General features: G+C 43.6%; 1 protein-coding gene and 1 long non-coding RNA gene across 3 annotated transcripts in view; one reads left to right on the top strand and one right to left on the bottom strand.

Moving 5' to 3' along the window:
* The window catches only part of TSPAN3 (tetraspanin 3), a 26,964-nt gene extending 20,913 nt beyond the window's left edge, over positions 1-6,051 (bottom strand). The window contains exon 1 of the mRNA XM_061394738.1: positions 5,771-6,051. Coding sequence (XP_061250722.1) covers positions 5,771-5,833 — 63 coding nt within the window. The 5' untranslated portion in view covers positions 5,834-6,051. The remainder of the gene's footprint in view (positions 1-5,770) is intronic.
* Positions 4,308-21,775, top strand: LOC133234342 (uncharacterized). 2 transcript variants are annotated; one of them, XR_009732112.1, is made up of 3 exons: positions 4,308-5,373; positions 19,658-19,706; positions 21,214-21,775. It is a non-coding gene; the product is annotated as an uncharacterized LOC133234342 (long non-coding RNA). The 2 variants fall into 2 exon arrangements; XR_009732113.1 differs by lacking the exon at positions 4,308-5,373 and adding an exon at positions 12,688-13,420.
* The last annotated feature ends 226 nt before the right edge of the window (positions 21,776-22,001 follow it).

Raw genomic sequence — 22,001 nt, forward strand, 5'->3', positions numbered from 1 at the left:
TTCTTAAAGAATATTTTAATCCTTTAAACCAATATTGCTCTGGAGATATATTCCAAAGGTCACGTTCCTCAATTCTGTCCTATTTAACGTTTTCTGTATTTGACTTTTTATAATCATTGTTCATCTAGCTTAACAAAATTTTTCTATTTAATCCAATTTATATCTCCCAGTTGAAAAATCCAAAAGATTCAGGCTGCAGTGAAACTGGAGATCTGCAACTGCCACAGTCAAACTATTGTAACAGCATGGAAATTAGATATTTTCAGATTGCTAGGCTCCAGGGGTCATCTGAAAGAGTATTTTCAGAGTATTTAAATATGCATTTTTCTTTGAGACTCTCTATCCCCACACCCTACTCTAACTGTAAAGAGTCAGTTATTACTACTGGAACCTGAGGTGTTTCAGCTTCATAACAGGTTTGCCTTTGCTTGGGTTATGTATTTAATCAATAGCAACAACAATGTAAAATTCAGTATGTCAGCATTTACTATAGATTTCCTTTTAGTAAGTCAAAAACAAATACATCAATGCAAATACTTTTTCTCAGCTACTGGCTCTACCAAACTATTAAAGAGGGGGAGGGAGGAAGGAGATGACATTTTTAAGGAAGACTTGAGACTGTCCATGTGGAAGGGGGAGGGAGAGGAGCAGCTAGAAATTAAATTCAATAGAACATTAAATGATTTTGCTTGTCTGTCTGACCCCTCTTCCTATAAGCTATTAGAACGCAGGAACTATACCTTTTGCATTTCTCAAACAGGTAAAGCACAGATATTCAGCAAGTATTTACTGAATGAATGAGTCTTAGGGTATACTTGTTTGATGCAAGTATAAATTTTATGGAATAAATTTTTTGCAAAATTCCTAATGTTGGATCTTATGGAATAAAATTCATTAAAATATTTCAAAGCATGATAAATACCCTAAAAAGGTAATAAACAACCTATTTCTTAAATTGCCAATTAAAGAGAGTCCTCCTACATTCCCTTTGCTTTGAGTTCTTTCAGTTAATAACTCCCAGCCACAAGGTACTTGGTCCAGTGGACAGATGACTGTGAATGCAGTAAGACTGGAAGTAATTCATTTTCTTAACTGTCAAAGACAAGAAATAGGTCTCCTGTCATATACCATAACTTGCTTTTCTTCTAGTAAACTGAGAAACAACTATGAAAAAAGAAATCTGTTAGCTGAAGGTGTGCTCCAATGACATATTCTTTGTCGGAGCAGTCACTCATGAAGACGGGAATACAAGAGGTAGAGAAACAAATTCCACGATGTGCAAGATGTGCTAGAAAACACAAAACATGTATATGGAGATGTGTGACAAGCAGTTTTTCTTCATTTATAATGAAATATTTCATATAAATTTTTATCTTTTAAACAAAAGCATGAAGGTATAGCTAAAACCTCTTTTGGTAATTTGAACACATCAAATTTGCCTTAGGGCCTGTAGGCTGTTCCTTGTCTTAAATGTCCCCCATTTCTTCCAAATCACCCCAACATCTGTTCCTTCACATATTCCAGATTAAATTTCACCTCCTTGGAGAAGACTTCTTTGCCAACCTAAAGCAGCCACCTAATCACTCTATCACATCATTCTGTCTTAATTCTCTGCGTAACATATCACTATCTGTTATTTTTCTTGCTTATTTTTAACTGTCTGTCCTGTAAAGCTCTGTAAGAACAGAGATCTTCACTTTTCCACCACTTTATCGGTAATATAAGCAAAAAGTGGGTGCTTAAACATTTGTGTAGTATCTGCTTAACAGCACATTTCCTTAATTTTATGTATTCACAGAGAGAAATGAAAGTTGAAACTTTTTTAAGACAAGACAAATTTTAAAGCTTAAATAAGGCTTTTAAATAGGATTTGTATTTCATATGAATGAATGATTAGTGAAGCTGCGACATTCTAAAGTTGTTTCCAAAAGCCTTTAAAAGGTGTTTACCTTGTGGTATTTCCTACTCCACAGCCCTTGTAGCGTTACTATGGCTTTTCATACTGATGAAAAACAACACCCTAAGCAGATGTGCCAGACTAGAAATTCTGCAAGCATGGACAAAGCTTTCCCTTACAGTCTCTATAATGCCTAAGATATGTGTGAGCAAAATAAACACTAGCCAATTGGCTCTTCTTCTAGGGTAGAAAAAGTAAAGGTAATTTGTATAACATGGGACTTAATTAAGTACTCAATTAACTGAACAGAAAAAAACCTGAAATTATCAAGTACTGATTTAAACTTGTTTTAGATGAGGCCTCCCAGGTCAGATCAAATGACCCACTGAATTAAGGCTCTTGTCTGACCTTGGAGCAAAAGTGCAGTTTAGAGAAGAGGTTAATGACTGTTTATTCTAAAAGCCTTCAAAACTTAGTAACTAAACACTTTTATCTTCCAAAAATCATCATGGGTCTAGCACTAATACACTAACATTTAAAGCTATGCCACTCTGTAAAAAACAAAGAGATCCGAGTTGCACATCCCTTCACTTGTCCAAAATTAACCTTTCACGCTACAAGCCCTAATATTTTGGAATTTGGTGATGAGCTCTCAATTTCCATTAAGACAAGCTTAAAGACTTTAGAAACCACTGCTTCCCCTTTGTGCCTTTCCACAGTAATTTTCTTAGACTGTACTGTCCACAATAATCTACACCAAGTCAACATTAACAACTTTGGCTGTTATATCATTTAATGCCGATTTTAAGCATTTCAAGTACATATCTATTTCCATATCACAGCTCACTGAACAAACTGCCAACTGAACCAGGATATCAAGATATTAAGAGACAGAGTTTAAATATGTTGCCAAACGAATTAAACTTCAACACTTATCAACAATCAGTTGATAGTGAAGAGCCAATGCAACAGTTAAAAAAAATCTTTGCTAACGTTGCCCAGTGGTAGTGGTAGTTGTGTCGCTAAGTTGTGTCCACTCTTGCAACCCCATGGATTGTAGTCCACCAGGCTTCTCTGACCATGGGATTCTTCAGGCAAGAACACTGGAGTGGGTTGCCATTTCATTTCCTTCTCCAGGGGATCTTCCCAACCCAGGAATTGAACCTGGGTCACCTGCATTGCAGGCAGATTCTTTACCAACTGAGCTATGAGGGAAACGTTGCCGAGGGGAACCCAGATAAATGTTAGAGATGCTCTATGTAGGGAATGCTTATTCTTACACTTATACATTAAGGTATTAAAAGGTGGAACGGACCACTTATAAAAGAATACACTTATTAGAACTGAAGAATGCAATAAAAAAAACCAGGAAGAACAGATTAACATGTTTTATGTACTTCCTCATGACGACCTAATTTTTTAAACCGACAAGTTAAACAGTCTAATTTAAATGCTGGTGGAAGTTCTAAACAAGGTTAAAATCATGTTTTGGAGCAAGTGAGTCTAACTCTGCCTAAAGAGCTCCTTCCCCTTTGCAAGTCTTTTGAAATCACACTTTGCTCTAACATCACAGGCTCTAGAGTATAGGACACCCTGGGTTTGAAGGCTGGCTCTGCCCCACCTTGGGTGTGCCACTTTAAGTTAAACTTTAATGTCCTCATCTGTAAGAGAAGCATAATATTCCCTGCCAAATGAGGCTGTTATGAGGCTTTATTCCATTAAAGTGCTTAGCAGAGTGCCTGGGTATAAAAAGCACTCAAATTTAGTTATGATTACCAACATCATCAGATTCCAACAGTTGGTCCCTAACTACTAATTCTGTGGGAGACACAGCTAATACTGCTTCCTTCTTAGTTGTGTTACATGAATCCTGCTCTGTGCCACATTTTTTTCCCCTACGTGTCTGCTTAACTTCCTCATCACAGCTCACCTCACAAACATTTTACTATTCTACTAACCTAGATAAAGGGTGTTTAACCTCAGCCTTGGCAAGAACCCACCATGAAAAGCACAACCGAAGTTCAACATAACCTTCTTCACTAAGTGCCAATAATAGTACATATACTTATATAATTTCTAAAGATGAATGAATCTTTGAATAAACTGCAATTTTAAATGAAAATTTAATTATTTAAAGAAAATGGTTCCTGTATTTCCAGTATTTTGTTTAACAATTCCAGTCCCTGAGCTTGAAAGGCCTAGAAGTCACCTGATAGTACACAGATTCTTCTTCAAAATCAAACTGTACGCCCGTAAAAAAATAAGGGCCTGTAAAGGATACAAAGCTAAGTCTACACTTAAGAATCTTCTTATCTGATAGTGTTTCTCATCTGGAGATACTAGGAGATTCTTTTACCTTTTAAAAAGGCTTCGAAGTCAAACTAAAGTATAAGAAACACTGCTCTAAACGGAAAAGAAGAAATCATGGAATCCTGATGTCACGTGGGTGATCCTGAACAGTACTCTCAGTCAGGATTCTTTTCATCACACCATACCCTGAAAGACTCTCTTATGGCAAAAGATGTGTGTGGTTAAGTGCCCTGTGATGTGTAGTTATTCTTTTATGCAACAGCAGTCAGGATATGAAAAGTTTCATTCTTTGCAGGGGGAGGAGGGAACCGGGTTGTAAGAAGGAAAGGATTCCTTCCAATTTAGGTATGTTTGTGGCAAAGAGGTGAATGGAGACATACAAAAGGATGGAAAGTGGAAATGTTCAAGAAGTGTCCTGAAGACTGGGGACAGAGAAGTGTGTCCAGGTGTTTAAGAACATGGTCAATCGCGAGGAAGGAAAAGATGATTTGAGGATTTTGGCTGCAATACCAGGAGGGCATTGAATTTTTATTCTACTGCTGAAGCTTTCGGGGAGGGGTGTGTATTTATTTTTGAAATGAAGTAAAGTGATGTGATGGAAGAAAAGCTTAATAAGACTTATCCGGGTGCAAGGTCCAGATGAACTAGAGGGTGGAGAGGCTGATAGGAATAACACAGGTTATTACAAAAGTCCCTGACGAGATAAGGACCTGAAGTAAGATGAAGTGCTTTATAAAGGGCCCTTTCTTTGGGGGCGTGTCCAAAAAAATTCATAAGCCACCTTTTATTGAAAGTGAACTCATCCCTTTCTAGATCTTGTGACACTCGAGTCATATTTAACCAAGGTTTATAATCTCAGGCTACCCACCCCCATGACCAAACAAATATGATTGATTTTCCTGGTCACAGGATTATTTAGCTTCTCAAGTTGAAACCTTTCCGTTTTCTGGGCTGGTAACCAGTCGACCCGTTCTCCACACACAAAGAGCTCTAAGGCAAAATTCCTCCTGCCTGAGTCGGAAGCGTCCCCGCACTTCACCGTTTGCTCGCTCGCCTCGGGGCTGCCAGTGGAGCCGCGGGGGCTCCGGGCCCTGACAAAGAAAGAGGAGCCCGACCCTTTGGGGAATATCCTATTTCGAGCCTGATGTCCTGAAAGAATCTGCAACGTGAGCTCTCCGTCCAGCAGGCTGCTCCGGGGGGAGGTTGGGTTGTGGGCGGCGGGGGGGGGGGGGGGGGGGCTCTCAGCGCCGGGCTCCTGGCACAGAGCCCGCCGGCCGGGGCGTTGGGCCCGAGACGGAGGCCGCCAGAAGCCCCCGAGGGTTTCTCCTCACCGCCCGCTACACCCCGAGTCTTCGTCCCGGCCGCGGAGGTACCAAGCGAAGCGGCCTCCGGGCCCAGGCCCTCCCGGGTCTCCGCCGCAGACTCCCGTCTCTCCCCCACCTCCTCAGCGCCAGCCGCGACCCAGCCTGTGTCCCCGCTGGGTCCCCACCGGCGCTTCAGCCGAGGCCTCTTCGGGCCGCACCGCCGGCCCCTCGCCCTTTCCCGCCCGCTGGCCACGCTCACCCAGAAGATGAGGTTGAGAAACACCAGCACGGTCTTGGAGGAGGTGATGCCACACTGGCCCATGGTGCCGGCGGTCGGCTGCGGCCCTGCTCGGCGAGCGGGACGCGCTCACCGGGCGAGGTGGCAATGGCGACGGCGCCTCCCCACAGGGAACTGCACGGCCTGTGAGGCGTTCACCGCAGCCCCCGGCGCCGTCGCGCACCCCAGCCCCAGCAAGCACCTCGCTCCTACGCGCAGCCGCCGCAGTCTCCTCGGGGCCCGCGCCGCTCCCTAGCAACCGAGTCCCGCCCCGGGACAGGCAGCTTCAGCCAATCACTCCTGTGGTGGCTACAGCGAGGCCACACCTCTTAAAGGAGACGCGGGCTCAGCGCCCTTGGCCTCTGGCCGCCCTTGGGATGCAGATGGTTCACTAGGGAAGTTCCAGAGGACCAAACCCAATCCCTCCCTATTGAGCTAGGTTTGCCATGCCAGGCTTATAGGTTATTCAGAGCCCGAAGAACGCCATCTTTCTACCTAGTTCGTTCTCCTAAGGAAGTCAGAGACAACTAATTATCTCCCACTCCACACTGAGATTTTCCTGACAAAGTAACACCTAAGCATTGTCTGGGAGCCGTGCAATGAACATCAACAAATAATTATGGAGAACTTATTGTGTCAAGCCCTAGGCTAGCTCTCAGAAGAGTCATCGGAAAGGAGAAAAGGCTGGTGATGGGGTTGGCAAGGCAGAGACATTTTCGTGTATGTGTGTGGTTGGGGACAAGGTAACAAACGCATCGAGTCTATTCCTGGGTAGACTATTCCAAAGGGGAACAAGATTTAGCAGAATTACATAAACATTGTTTTATATTGCAACGTTTCAAACTCTTCTCCCAATCTGGGATTGATCATATTAATTAGCAATTATTGAGAGCTTACCCTGTGCTAGGCTTTTTATGACCATCTGCTCAATTAATTTCCATCACAACCTTTAGGTGGAAGGTATTATAGAGAAGGAAATGGCAACCCACTCCAGTATTCGTGCCTGGAGAATCCCAGGGACAGAGGAGCCTGATGGGCTGCCATCTATGGGGTCGCACAGAGTTGGACACGGCTGAAGTAACTTAGCACGCATGCATGCATCACGGTTATCAGCCTCATTTTACTGGTGGGTAATTGAGGCTCAGAAAGATTAACAAATTTACCCAGAGCCACACAGAGAGTAGGTGGTGTAGGGCAGAAACCACATTCTCAGCCACACACAAAACTGTTTACTGTCTTACCTGCCATTACAACTCTGCACGCCCTCCTCAAAGATGGCCATTTGGTTGTCCTTAATTATCTCGTTCTCTACAGTCTCCCTAGATAATCACCTTCTCCAGGCACTCTCAGCAACACCTTTTCATCTCAAACTCCTATTGATTGGCACCAAGCAGCAGCAGCCAGTTATTCATTCATTAAACTTTTTGCAAGTACCACCTCTGTGCCTCACAGTTCTAGGTGGTGAGTATTTAACAGTGAGCAAGACAAATCCTTGCCCCCATGGAGCTCACTTTCTGGTAGAGGAGGTAGACCTTCAACAAATAGGCAGGTAGGTTTATGACATGATATTGAGTAGTGATAGAAAATAATTCAGAAAGCATTGACATATATGCTCTCAGTTCAGTTCAGTCACTCAGTCGTGTCCAACTGTTTGCAACACCGTGAACCCCAGCACTCAAGGCCTCCCTTCCATCACCAGCTCCCAGAATCCACCCAAACCCATGTTCATTGAGTCTGTGACGCCGCCAACCATCTCATCCTCTGTCGTCCCCTTCTTCTCCTGCCTTCAATCTTTCCCAGCATCAGGGGCTTTTCAAATAAGTCAGCTCTTCGCATCAGGTGGCCAAAGTATTGGAGTTTCAGCTTCAAAATCAGTCCTACCAATGAACACCCAGGACTGATCTCCTTTAGGATGGACTGGTTGGATCTCCTTGCAGTCCAAGGGGCTCTCAAGAGCCTTCTCCAACACCATAGTCCAAAAGCATCAGTTCTTCTGCACTCAGCTTTCTTTATAGTCCAACTCTCACATCCATACATGACTACTGGAAAAACCATAGCCTTGACTAGATGGACCTTTTCTGGCAAAGTAATGTCTCTGCTTTTTAATATGTTGTCTAGGTTGGTCATAACTTCCTTCTAAGGAGTAAGCGTCTTTTAATCTCATGGATGCAATCACCATATGCAGTGATTTTGGAGCCCAGAAAAATAAAGTCAGCCACTGTTTCCACTGTTTCCCAATCTATTTCCCATGAAGTGATGGGACTGGATGCCATGATCTTAGTTTTCTGAATGTTGAGCTTTAAGCCAACTTTTTCACTCTGCTCTTTCACTTTCATCAAGAGGCTCTTTAGTTCTTCTTCACTTTCTGCCATAAGGGTGGTGTCATCTGCATATCTGAGATTATTGATATTTCTCCCAGCAATCTTGATTCCAGCTTGTGCTTCCTCCAGCCCAGTGTTTCTCATGACGTACTCTGCATATAAGTTAAATAAGCAGGGTGACAATATACAGCCTTGACGTACTCCTTTTCCTATTTGGAACCAGTCTGTTGTTCCATGTCCAGTTCTAACTGTTGCTCCCTGATCTGCATATAGGTTTCTCAAGAGGCAGGTCACCGTGTGTAAAATAGCTAGCTAGTGGGAAGCAGCTGTTTAGCACAAGGAGCTCAGCTCTAGTGCTCTGTGATGACCTAGAGGGGTGTGATGTGGGTGGGTGTGAGGGAGGCTCAAGAGAGAGAGGATATATATAGCTGATTTATGTTTTTGTACGGTAGAAACCAACACAACACTGAAAAGCAACTATAGCCTAATTAAAAATAAAAAATAAAATAAATATTTTAAAAAGAAAAGAATTCAGAGGAAAGGCATAGAGAGTGATGAGAGAAATCCTCTGAGAGGACATGGAAGGAGACCCAGCTGAAGTTAGGCAGCAGGCTGTGTGAATATTTAGAGGAAGAACCAAAGATGAGAATAGTAAGTACAAGGGCCCTGAAGCAGAAATGGGATCAGTAGGAAAAAGAACATTAAAGAGCCTAGTGTGCAGGAGGTCAGTGGAAAGCAGAGAATGCAGTCAGCAAAGCCAGATCACCAAGGGCCTAGTAAGCCATATGTGATGGAAAGATACTGCAAGGCTTTGAGCAGGCTAGGAACACCATCTGACTTCAGTTTTAAAAGCACCATTCTTGCTACATCATATCCCAGTTAAAATGTAAGAAGTCAATCAATCAATCCTAACTCTTAGGAGTTATTCCCTTTGATAGTCTATCTCCTTGCTGGTCCCCATACTCTAAAATGTTTCTCTCTGCTTTACTGTGATGCTTTTCTTCCTTCCCCAAAACATCTTCTTTGCATTTCTTCAGCCTCAAACCTTCCCAGTTACCTGCTGCTGCTGCTGCTAAGTCGCTTCAGTCGTGTCCGACTCTGTGTGACCCCATAGAAGGCAGCCCACCAGGCTCCCCCGTCCCTGGGATTCTCCAGGCAAGAACACTGGAATGGGTCCCAGTTACCTGAGGAGGCCTTAATTCCCTGGCACCTGCACCTCCATCCTGTCCTTCCTTACTTTGATTCCTTGTGTGAGTCTCCCTACCTTGCCCCCGTATTTGGATCACCAGGACTACAAGACTTTCTTCTGGGCATTGGCCTCGGCACACTACATGTTTTTAATGTGGAGTCAGGGTTGCAAACCACTGTTCTAAATTTATAACCTGCTTCAGTCTCTCCAACCAAAAAAGAAAAACTGCATTTTTCTTTCTCTCTTCTCTCCATCAACGTTCCTGAAAGCTCATCTAGTTCTGAAAGATCAGCTCGCTGAGACTTCAGCGCGCATGTGAATCACCTGAGGAACTTGTTAATTGCAGGGTCTGTTTCAGAAGATGGGGCTGGGCCCAAGATTCTTCATGTCTAATGAGCCCCCAGGTGACACAGTCAGACCACTCTTTGTAGTTAAGGGCTGGCCTGCTGGTCTGTACTCTCTTGCTTCCAACTCACTTTTTTTTTACTCACTGCCTTGTGGTTTTACCCTATAGCGTCACTGAAATTGCCAGTGTTGCCAATGACCTGATCTGTTCCCTCTCTTCTAGGGCAGTGTCTGTAACAGGGAAGAGCACAGGCTTGGAGACAGCCTGGGTTCAAACTGTAGCCCTCCCATTTACTAGCTCGGTGACCTCTCTGTGTCTCGATACCCTCGTCTTTGGGAAGCGGGGGAGATCATGATGATAGTCCCTACCTTGTGAGAATTAATCGAGTTAAGACACACAGAGCTGTCAGAACAGTGCCTGGCACCCAAGGGTTTCATAAGCATTGGTGTCGTTCATCTCACAAGGCCTCTCACCAGTATTTGATTCCACTGACTTCTCTTTGTTTAAATATTTCTCCTCCTGTAGCTTCCAGGATACCCTCCTCTCTCTCTTTTTGGCTGTACCCCGTGGCATGTGGGACTTAGTTTCCTGACCAGGGGTCCAACCCGTGCCCCCTGCAATGAAAGTATGGAGTCTTAATCACTTGTGCATGTGTGCTAGGTCGCTTCAGTCATGTCTGACTCTTTGCAACCCTATGAGCTGTAGCCCATCAGGCTCCTCTGTCCATGGGATTCTCCAGGCAAGAATACTGGAGTGGGTTGCCATGTCCTCCTCCAGGGGATCTTCCCAACCCTGGGATTGAACCCACGTCTCTTATGTCTCCTGCGTTGGCAAGGGGGTTCTTTACCACTAGTGCCACCTGGGAAGCCCACTCTCACATTTACTGCAGCATTATTTACAATAGACAAGAAGTGGACACAACTTGAGTCCATCAGTGGACTTACCACTGGACCACTAGAGAATTCTCCACCCACTTCCCACTTAGTTCTCCACCTCTTCTCCAGCTGCTCTTCTTCCTGAGCCCTCTTGGATGATGGTGTTTCCCAGGACTTTGACTTAGGCTCTCGGACTTTTCTCACCTGCCCTGAGCCATCTGACCCAGTGCCTTGGGTTCAGTTACCACCCAAATGCATAGCTTTCCTGACTCTAGAGTTTCCTCCTAGATCTTTCAGTTTCCTATCCATGTACCCGACAGCCTGCTGCATGGCTCCAGGTATATTCTTTAATCCATTCAGCACATATCTACTAGTTTCCTGCTCTGTGCCTGACCCTATGTCAAGTGCTGGAGGTACAGTAGTGAAGTGGTTAGACCTGGGCAAAGACCTTAGGGAGCTCACTATCCATCCAGAAGGGAGGTTCAATGCTAATCATGCCATGATTGACTTATTGCACTTGGGATGCACGCATGCTCAGTCGCTTCAGTTGTGTCCGACTCTGTAAACCCATGGACTGTAGCCCGCCAGGCTAATCTGTCCATGGGACTTCCCAGGCAAGAATACTGAAGTGGGTTGCCATGCCTCCTCTAGGGGATCTTCTTGAACCCGAGATTGAATGTGCATCTCCTGTGTGCAATTTAAAGGTTCAGGGCACTATGAGAGTGTATGATGGGGACCTGACCTTGTGGTGGTGACATATATTGTCCGGACTCCTCGTGTCCCAAACTGAGCTCGCTGTTTCCCTGAACCTGCCCCTCTCTTCGATCAGTGAGCAGCACACCTATCACGGTACCCGGGCTAAGTCCTGGACCTCATGACTCCTACTGTCCCTTACTGACCACTTCCACCCAGTGGGAGAATCCTTCCTTCTGGAAAACCAGCCTTCTGGATAACTCCTGGCATTCTAAATTCTGACTGCCCTATGCTCAAGCAGGCTGATTTTATCCCCTGGTAAAGTAGAAAAAGAGCAAATGAGGGGCTGAGGTTCATCCCCAGAAATGCAGACCCACTGTGTGTCCCGCTGCACCTGACCGTGGCCCATCTATTTGGGGGGCGAGGGGAGGCTGGGGCATGCATGTCTTCTCTTACTGACTCTCAGCTGATAACTTTCCCCAGTAAACCCTGTTTCTTAAGCTATATCATATGAAGTAAAATGAAGTCTGATTTCACATTGTGTGACACAAAGTGGCTATGTTTTACCAAAAAAGGAAACGATAAATTTATTTTTTGCACTGTAAAATCTGTATCTGCTTATAGTGATTAGTGTCTTTATTAAACCAGCTCTACAGCCCCATTTGGAACACAGGAGAAAAAAATGTAGATACAGATATATAGGTCTCCCAGGTGGCGCTAGTGGTAAAGAACCTGCCTGCCAATGCAGGAGATACGAGAGACTCGGGTTCAGTCCTTGGGTTGGAAAGATCCCCTGGAGGAGAACTTGGCAACCCACTCCAGTATTCTTGCCTGGAGAATCCTATGCATAGAGAAGCCTGGTGGGCTACAGTCCACAGGGTCGCAAAGAGTCGGATACAACTGAGCGACTGAACAATAATATCTGCTTGTAGCAAACATTTGTGTGTTTTTTTTAAGTTTTCCCACATTTGAACCCCTTACCTGTTTGGAAGGATCCCCATTCAAGAATCTTGACTGATAGAATGACCATTAAAAAAATTTAGAAAATGTCATAGAGTAGAAGGAAGACAAAAACTCATTGCTCTACATCCAGAACAAAATAAATTATGAGTAATTTCTTCCAGTCTTTTACTACATATATATGTTGACATAATTGCAATTATTTAACTATATAAAAATTTATATACTCTAAGCTAATTTTAAAATTGTTATTTCAAAATTGATATATATTCAATGCAGAAAATTTGAGAATACAAAAAAAATCCCACGAAAAACCCCAAAAGTTACAATTCTGAGATAACCACTGTTAATAATTTGGTATATTTCCTTAAAATTTTTTCTCTACATTTTTACATTTTACATAGCTGAAAATACACTGAGGATTCCAACTGTTTCATGCATAGATAACTGAGACAATTTAACATTTCCTAGATAAAAGATTATATGAAGAGAAGCAAGGGGATAGATGTGAATAATACTTGCCATTCACATGATGTATTACTCAATACCAATTAGAGAGCCTTAATGGATTCAGAGATTTAAAGATGCAGAAAATCATTATGCAAGTTTCTTGGCAGTGAACACGCACATTATGCTGCCCTTCACAACTCTGCTTCTACTGACAAAAATACAGAAGCCTTTTTGTTCAGCTGGTTTCCTGGCACAGTGCTCCAAGCTCTTAAAAAGTTTGTCCATTATAGGCAAGTGCAGAAACACAATAGGAATCATTATTGTTTTCAGTGTCATCAAACATGGCAAAGATACCACACGAATTGTGGGATGAATTATGGAGGCTGAGAAACACTTTTCCAGGAACTGAGAGAGGAGTGGAACAGAAGAGAAACAGCTGACAAGCTGATTCAGGGAAGTGACAGGAAACTTGGGTCCTGGGCCCAGACTGCTCAGACTGACTCTTGGTTCTCACCCCTCGGTCATTATGTGGCCTTGGAGAAGTTACTTTAAACTCCCTGGGCCTGTTTCCTCATCTGTAAAATGACGAGTGATATTTGCTGATATTTTCATTCAGATTTTTGCAGTCTCTTCAAAAGAGGGTGAGGTGAGTGTTAAGAATAACACCTATTTCATAGAGCACTATTTAACTGGCAAGAATTGAATACATAAGTAAGTAAAGTGCTCAGCTCTACTACTGAGCAGCAGAGTCCACATACGACACAGAACTCGATGGGATCACGGCATCTGAGAAGCCTTGTAAGTTCTTTATATCACAAGTTTCCTTTTCCTAAATTATCTCATTTTTATTAAAATTTTTACTGTATGAAAACATGCATTCAGAAAAATGCACAAAGCCCAGCTTGATTTTAACAGAATGAACACACTTGTGAAATCACCACCCAGGTCAAGAAATAGAGGGTGACCAGCATCAGAAATCTTCTCTCATAGCCCTTCTTGGTCAGTATCTCCTATTATCATGACTTTTAACACCATAGATTAGTTTTGTCTGTTTTTTAACTTTTTATAAATGAAGTCATATGATATGTACTCTTCTGAGTTTAGCTTCCTTCACTCCATGCTATATTTATAGGATTCATCCATGTTGCTGCAAGTAGCAGTAATTTATTCATTCTCAGCATTGAATACATTCAGTTGTATGATTATGTCAAGATGAAACAATGCATTCTTTTGGTAAAGAACATTTGGGTTGTCTCCAGTTTTTAGGTTATTGAGACTGATATTTCTGTGAATATTCTTGAATCTTCCAATCCATGAATATGGTATTTCCCTCCCTTCCTTTATTTAGGTCTTCATTCATTTCTCTCAGTAATGTGTGTAGTCTTATACACTTTTCATTAGATTTGTTCCTAGATATTTGTTGCCTTTTGGATGTCCTTGTGAATTGTCTTATTTTTGAATTTCATAAATTGTAGCTGGTTAGTAGAAGTACTGGTAACTGGTACTGGTTAGTAGAAGTATTGGTAGTTGCATAAAGACAATGTTTCCAGCAACATTGCTAAATTTAATGAATAAATTAATTGATTGTTTCCCTATTTCATTCATTTTTGGTCTTGGTATTTCCGTCCTTCTACTTCGCTTGAGCTCAGTTTTCTATTCTTTCTCTAGCTTCTTAGTCTATGAGGGAAAGGGATCCTCTTCTGTTCCCGTTGTCTGGTCTCCCATTCTGATCAGTGGAGTTTGTGAAAAAGTGTCCTGGGTCATCACCGGGTCTCCCCGTCCATCCTTGTTCCCACCTCAGTGCTTTACCTTGAGACTCTTCACCTTCAGGAGGCTAAGTGCCAGCCTCAGGCTGCCCTACCTTCTCTCCTTTTGTTATTTTGGGGTTGCAACTTCATTTAGTTGCAAAAAGGTAGGTGCAAGAAGGACAGGAATTTAAGAACAGTGTGCTGGATATCTAAAAAAGAAAAAAACCCATCCCATTTACAGCCCAGGGGCAGCTGCCCAATTTTCCAGTTGTTAGATAGCTTGGATCTCTGGACTGCAGGAGAATTAAGTGTATTTCTGTCTTTATTTATGTGAATGGATTGCTTTGTTTCCTAGTTGAAGCACAGGCAAGCAATTGTTTTGCCTTTCAGATGCTAGTAATTGATTGTCTGTCAGTTTTGATTTTCAAAATTGTTTGGCATTTTTGTGCTTTTTCTGGTGAGAAGTGCAGAAGGCTGTAATGGGGGCTGCTCTCTAGACACCATTTAGAACAAGACATCTCCCAGAATGACCTTTCTAAAATGCAACTCTGACCATGCCTTACCTTCACTTACAGGATTTTAATAATTCTCATTGTCTACTGAATAGAGACCGAAGTCCCAGCTTGGCTGAATGACTCTTTGTAACAAAGCCCCTGGCTGAGGCTCAGGATACACTGAGCCACTTAACAGTTTTCAAAAACGGCCTTGTCCTCACTCTCCTCCCGGCCTTTGAATATGTTACACATGTGGACTGGAATGCCCATTCTCATCCAGCTTTACCTTGAAGGACTGTTTACCCTTCAAAATTCAGCTCAGGCAACCCCTCCAAAAAATCTTTCTGATCTACCCCCTCAGGCTGGGGTAAATCCTCTTCCCTGAATGCTGACAACTCCCTCTCCCCCCATGCATTCTTCCATCAAACCGTTACTGAACACAGGTCTGGCTACTTGCTGCTTGTAAGCCAATGAAGAGGCCAGGTTGGTGGAAAGGAAAGCTTGCTTTATTTTGGAGGTTGGCAGCCTTGGGGTGGAGGGGGCCAACAGCTGTACAGGTGCTGATTCCCTCTGCCCATCTACCACCGGAGAATCAGGGAGCAAGAGCTTTTACAGAGAGAGGGAGGGGGCTACATGCAGAAACAGCGCAGTCAGCTCTGACAGTCATTTTGAAATTGGTCACTGCTGGTCTGACCTGTGTCATCTTGATTGTTTTAAGTACAGTTAATCTTCAGTTCCAGGGTTGGTTTGTTTCCATTTCCTTGAGACCAATTCTTGGGCTTGTGACAGCTTATGTCATGGCTACAGTCAGTCATCACGTTAATTTTTCCACCTGGTGGGGGTTTCAGTATCCATAAGACAGTTTACAGGACATGGCTCAGAATATTGTCTATAGCCCTTGAGAAGGAATTAAAGGTCCTTGACGATTAATGACTACATTATTATTATTTTGTCTCCTTTAACGGTTTTCCTTTGTTTCTGCATTTTCTTGCTTCTCTGATTAAACTTATTCTTTGGCTAAAGTTTTTTCACAGACAAAAGGCAGATAGAGGAGATAGGGGCAAGGACAATAGGGTCCTTTGTTGTCGTTTAAGTCCGGGCCAACTCATTGCAACCTCATGGACTACAGTCCGCCAGGCTCCTCTGTCCATGAGACCTCCCAGGCAAGAATACTGGTGTGGGTTGCCATTTCCCTCTCCAGGGGATCTTCCCAACCCAGGGACTGAACCTGTCCCCTGCCCTGGCAGGCGGATTCTTTACCACTGAGCCACCAGGGAAGCCTCAGGAGTGTCCTGTTCCATTTCAAAACCACTTGCCACACTGGGTCCTGATAGACTGTGCTATAAGCCCCTGTTTCTTATGTGTCTCTTTATCCCATGACCTAGGGAGGACCTTAGTAAGTCTGTAGTTGAACAGTGTGGCTCTTTCTGGGCTAGGAGCTCCTATCATATGCGATTCTGGTGATATTAAGGCCGCCACACATATGAAGATGCTGGCGCACTGAAAAGTCAACGACAGCCCCATTTACTCTCATAAGACCTACTGACCCTGCTAGCTGTGCCCTGGTGTGTGCATGCAGACAAAAATAGACAAGTATTGCCTCCCATGCCTCACACTGCAGGAAAATTGCTCTTTTCCATCATTTGGGCCCAGCTTTGTCAACACCCCCAGTGTGTTGCACAGAGGGTAGAAAAAGAGTAAAGAACCAGCGTGAAAGCTGTTCATTTCTAATACGAGTGGAGACAGCGCTGCTCCAATCAGTGGAAGGAGCCTGGTCTTGCGGTCCAATATCTTAGAGTGAAGTCCTGGCTCTGCATCTACTATGTCAGCTTAAGAACAGTGGATTTTTGAGGCAGTGAAACTACTCTGTATGAGACAGTAATGGTGGATACATGCCATTATATACTTGCCCAAATCTACAAAGTGTACAGCACACAGAGTGAACCCTGATGTAAACTATGGATTTGACTGTAAACAAAACAATTGTATCACTTTACCATATGCAATGATTGCCAGGATGATTAAGCGAAAAAAGCAATACAGAACAATATATACAGTATGCTACCTTGGCCCAAGGAAGAGAATTGGGGAGTAAGAAGCATATATTCACATTTGCTTATATCTGCATAAAGAAAGCTGTAAAAGATATACTAGAAATTACAAAGGTGGTTACCTCTGAGGCTAAGGAGCTGGGTGTATAGGGACAGGGGAGGAAGCACGACCTTAGAATGTATGCCTTTTTGTTTTCATTTGTGAACCATGTGAAGGAAGGTATTACCCATTAAACTTGCTTAAAAACTAATTCTATAATGTCTGAAATGCATGGTGCAAAAACCCACTTACCAGACTCAGAGGTGAAAGTGTGCTGATGTATCCTACAGAAAAATAACCTGGACTCAGTAGTCCTAGCAATCATGTGATAGGGAAACTTATGGGACAGGGGGTTGTCTCTTACGCTTTTGCCTTTCTGTCAGGGAGCTTTGCACTTGCTTCTGTCTGGGTTCTTCTCCATCACTTAGACTCCCAACCTATTCAAGCGTCAGCACCAGAGCTGGACTCACTCTAGCTTTGCTCAAACTGGATGGGGGGTTACTCAGCACAAACATGGCTGCCTGAGCCTCTTCTCCCTGTTCAGTAGGGGCTGTGGTTAGAGACAAGTTTCAAAGAAGAGGGATTTGGGCAGGACTGCAGTGATAGGCTCGCTGGGTATGGCTGTTGCCTGATGACTCAGAGGTTAAAGAGCCAGCCTGCAATGGGCCGTCCTAGACACTGAGGGGCAGACGATGGCTCTACAGCGCCTGGAGAAAAGAGGCAGAGAGACAAAATGTACAGCTTAGGAGCTTCTGCCCACTTCCTGTGTGACCTGGGCAAGTCCCTTCTCTCTGGGCTTCAGCTTCTCATTTACAGGACAAGGGGACTGGGCTAGATGATGCTCTGAGGTCCCTTTGGTCTCAAAAGGGGAAACAAGAAAAGGGTGGTGAAAAGAGCCTTGAAGCAGGAGTGGGGAGACCTGGTTTCCAGCGCCTCTCCTCCCACAGCCTTGCACTTGGGTCTTTATCAGGCCACGTGATGTCCATGAACCTCTACTGAAAAATGAGGATAACGCTGCAGACTGCTGTGAGTTAAATAAACTCCTGAGCAGGAAAGTGCCCTGCCAACTGTCCTGTCAGTGTGGGTATGAGGAGTGACGACAAAGGCTACCACCTCTATAAACAGAGGTGTGACCCCGTCCTCGGCCTTCTGTCAGGATGACTATGGGGGCAAAGGAGACAGTTCAGGAACTGGTGCAGCGCCTGAGCTCTGGACTGGGACACAAGAGCTGGGCTCTGTTACCTGCCAGCTGTGTGATGGTGGCCAAGGGTCCTTCCTCTCTGGGCGTCCATTTTTCATCTGTGGACCGGGACCAATGGTGTCTGCCTGAGACGCGGCAGTGAGCAAAGATGAAAGCGTGAGCCTGAGGGGCATTGTGTGGACTGTGGTGTGCTTTTTTTGGTGAGAGGAATGATTAATGGGACTGTTCCCTGGTCCCTCAGCTCCTGAAGGAAGCTATTCTGTGATGTTAATTAAGCTCATTTACACAGGCTTCCTCCAAAGCCCTGGGAGGCAGCCCAGCAATGCATTTACATGGTCATAAATGTTTCTGTAAAACTTATAAAAGTAAAATGTTTCAGTTAAGACCACTATCTCTTCCACCGTAAGGTCTCTGTCATACTTCCACTCATGTTGGATGATGTTGTATGGCCATGGGCATCTTTGGGATCTGGTTAAGGGCAAGCTGAGTCTGAGACACAATTTATTTGACTTAGTGGATATATTTATGTAGTTTATAGGCACTTCTGTGTATAGGCACTTCTGTATATTGCTAGTCATTCTGGCAATAATTCTTCTAACCACCAATGCCCACCACGGGGATTCACTCGTTATCAGGACAGGAAGATGCAGCCCAGAGGCCATACTGAAACATGGATGTGTCTACACCCAGCCCTGGAAGGTTGTGGAGGAGGAACAAAGTGTGAAGGGTACAGAGCCAGAAACTAGTTTGGGGAAAATTCTTCCGCCACCAGAGGATAGATTCATTTCTCATGGATGCCCATCAAAATGGAACTCCCTCCTGTTGAAGAATATACTCGGCAATGCCGCATATACAATTCTAAATGTACTATACATTTTGTTTCTCTTTAATGGGATGCAAAATAAAACGTATCAGAAGTCAATTGTCTGTAGGACTTGAGCACTGTAGCAGTCCTACAAACAAGGGGTGCTTCTGTGTGTGAAGTTGCATGTTTTACTCATCCCAATATATGGAATCACATTTTGGGCTGACTGATGCATCGTGTAACTAATGCATCGTGTCCTGATGAGGCCTGGAAGTTCCAGATGAAATGGCACACAAAATTGCTACCAATACAACAAGACAGCCTAGAGAAACGAGGATTGCAATGACAAAACTCCTACACACGCTCATCAGTAAGTACAGCGTGTGTAGCATAAGAGAAATTTCAGTACACAACTGTGTAGCTCAAAGTGATGTAGTAGCAATTTGCGAATGCATCGGAATTGCTTTGGGTAACGAGCCATCAGTTTAGAGTTCTTAAGATGGGTCCTTACCCTGAAAGCTTACAGCTCGTGTATAAAAGAAGCGGGATAGAAGTTTCCCCCAATTTGAAAACAATCCTAAAAATTTACAACTTTACCAACAAGATGTGAAACTGAAAGAAACTTCCCTAAACTATTAATAAAACTAGCTACCACACCAGGGGAGATACTGAGTTATCTTTCTGTTCTCCTTACAGGAAATGCCATACACTATATACTATTGCCATATGAAGAGGCCATCAAAAGGTATGTAGCCAAAGTCAAGGAACACAAGGTATTAAAAGATGTGCTAGGCACATTAAAATTATAGAATATTAAAAATATTATGCTCTCTGGGGGGATTTTGTGATATTTGTGGTAGATCAACTTTTCTTGTCCATGGGTTGTTTTCATTTCTTTTCTCATTCTAAGTAACTATTCGTGTTTGTCCCTGATTTTGTACTTATAATTTGTATTAGATTTCCTTTTAGAAGGCCTCCAATTGTATAAGCTTTGTTGTTGTTCAGTCGCTCAGTCTTGTCCCACTCTTTGGGACCACATGGATTGCAGCATGCCAGGCTTCCCTGTCTTCCACTATCTCCCAGAGTTTGTTCAAGTTCATGTTCAATGAGTTGGTGATGCTATCCAACCACCTCAGCTTCTTCTGTGCTCTTTTCCTTGTGCCTTCAATCTTTCCCAGCATCAGGGTCTTTTACATTGAGTCAGCTCTTCACATCAGGTGGCCAAAATATTGGAGTTTCAGCTTCAGCATCAGTCCTTCCAGTGAATATTCAGGGTTGATTTCCTTTAGGATTGACTGGTTTGATCTCCTTGCAGTCCAAGGGATTCTCAAGAGTCTTCTCCAGCATCACAGTTGGAAAGCATCAATTCTTCTGCGCTCAGCCTTCTTTATGGTTCAACTTCCACATCTGTCCCCGACTACTGGAAAAACAATAGCTTTCACTAGACAAAGCTTTGTCGGCAAAGTGGTGTATCTGCTTTTTAATACTCTGCCTAGGTCTATCATGGCTTTTCTTCCAATGAGCAAGTGTCTTTTAATTTCATGGTTGCAGTCACCGTCCACAGTGACTTTAGAAGCTAAGAAAGCAAAATCTGCCACTGTTTCCACATTTCCCCCATCTATTTGCCATGAAGTGATGGGACCGGATGCCAGGATCTTAATTTTTTGAATGTTGAGTTTTAAGCCAGCTTTTTCACTCTTCTCTTTCACCTTCATCAAAAGGCTCTTTGTTCCTCTTCACTTTCTGCCATGAGAGTGGTATCATCTGCATATCTGAGGCTGTATAAGCTTAGGGCCTTGGATATGCTGTGGCCTGGGGGGCTGCACGGGACTCTCATTCCCCCCTCCCAGCTCTCTCCAGCCACTTTGGACCTCATAGGCCCCACCAGAGTGCACTGCAGCTGGTGCTGCTCTCCATCTGAGCCATCCCCAGCCCCTGCTCCAGGCAGCAGCAGCAGCAGGCACCTCTCAGGAGGAACAGGCCAGGCCCAGGGAGCTCCCACCCTCCCACACACTCCTGTGTTTGGCTTCCTAATACAGGTCTCACTTCTCCTCAGCACCTTCAGGACAAAATGGTCTGATATTCAAAGCCTTCTGGGTCTGGTTTTATTTTACATCAAAAATTTTTAAAGATCACATTTCCTTCCAGAATGAAGCTGATAAATACAAAAGCAATTTTGTATCTGGTCGCCACAGTAAATTATTTCATGTATTTTTTTCTTTTCTTTATTTATTCTTCTGCTTATTCTCTAGGAATTTCTGGGAAGCCAAGTACGTCATCTGCAAATAGCATGTGGTCTATTCCTCATCAGTATTTATATTTCTGTACCAGTCAGAGGCGTTGACTGCAAACAACGAAAACCAACTCTTCTTTAACACTGGAAAACTATTGGAAGAGCCACACTCCGGGAAGCCAACAAAACCAACCAAGTCCTACTAGAATTCAGACTTCTTCCCATGCTGAAGTGCAAAAAAAAAAAAAAAATCCAGTCTGGCAAACTGAAAATATCTTCACTCTCTTATCAGTTACTGTAAACAACTCCAAGTTCTGGGCAAGGTCCATTTCTTCTCTAATTCTGTCCCAATTCTCTCTCAATACTCTTCAAACAGTATATACAAGCATGGACTAAAGGGAAATACAAGAGAAATTCATTAAAGTATATAAATGTATAGATGGCAGAGCAGGGAAGGAAATATGGGTAGAGAATACGGGGCTCTGTGCCTTGACTCGGGTGTATAACCTCCTTCCTCTACCATCTATTGCATGATGACTTTGCCTTTGGCCAACACCTCATCTGGCGGGGATTCTAGGCCATGTGTCCATTCCTGAGGGGTCTGGGCCCTAGTGGTCTTGCCTAACATCTTTGTTGTAATCTTGCTTCCATACTGGAAGTTACTAATGGCAGTACTAGCAGGCAGAGCAGAGGGTTCCTGAGAGTCAACCTCATTTCTTCATGTACTATTGTAATGATCTCCCCATTACCCTTTAGTACCCGTTAGTACCGTCAGTCAGTGCTGTCCAGTAGAACTTTCTGCAATGA

The sequence above is a fragment of the Bos javanicus genome, chromosome 21 (assembly GCF_032452875.1).
Source record: "Bos javanicus breed banteng chromosome 21, ARS-OSU_banteng_1.0, whole genome shotgun sequence".
In the NCBI taxonomy this organism is placed as follows: Eukaryota; Metazoa; Chordata; class Mammalia; order Artiodactyla; family Bovidae; genus Bos; species Bos javanicus.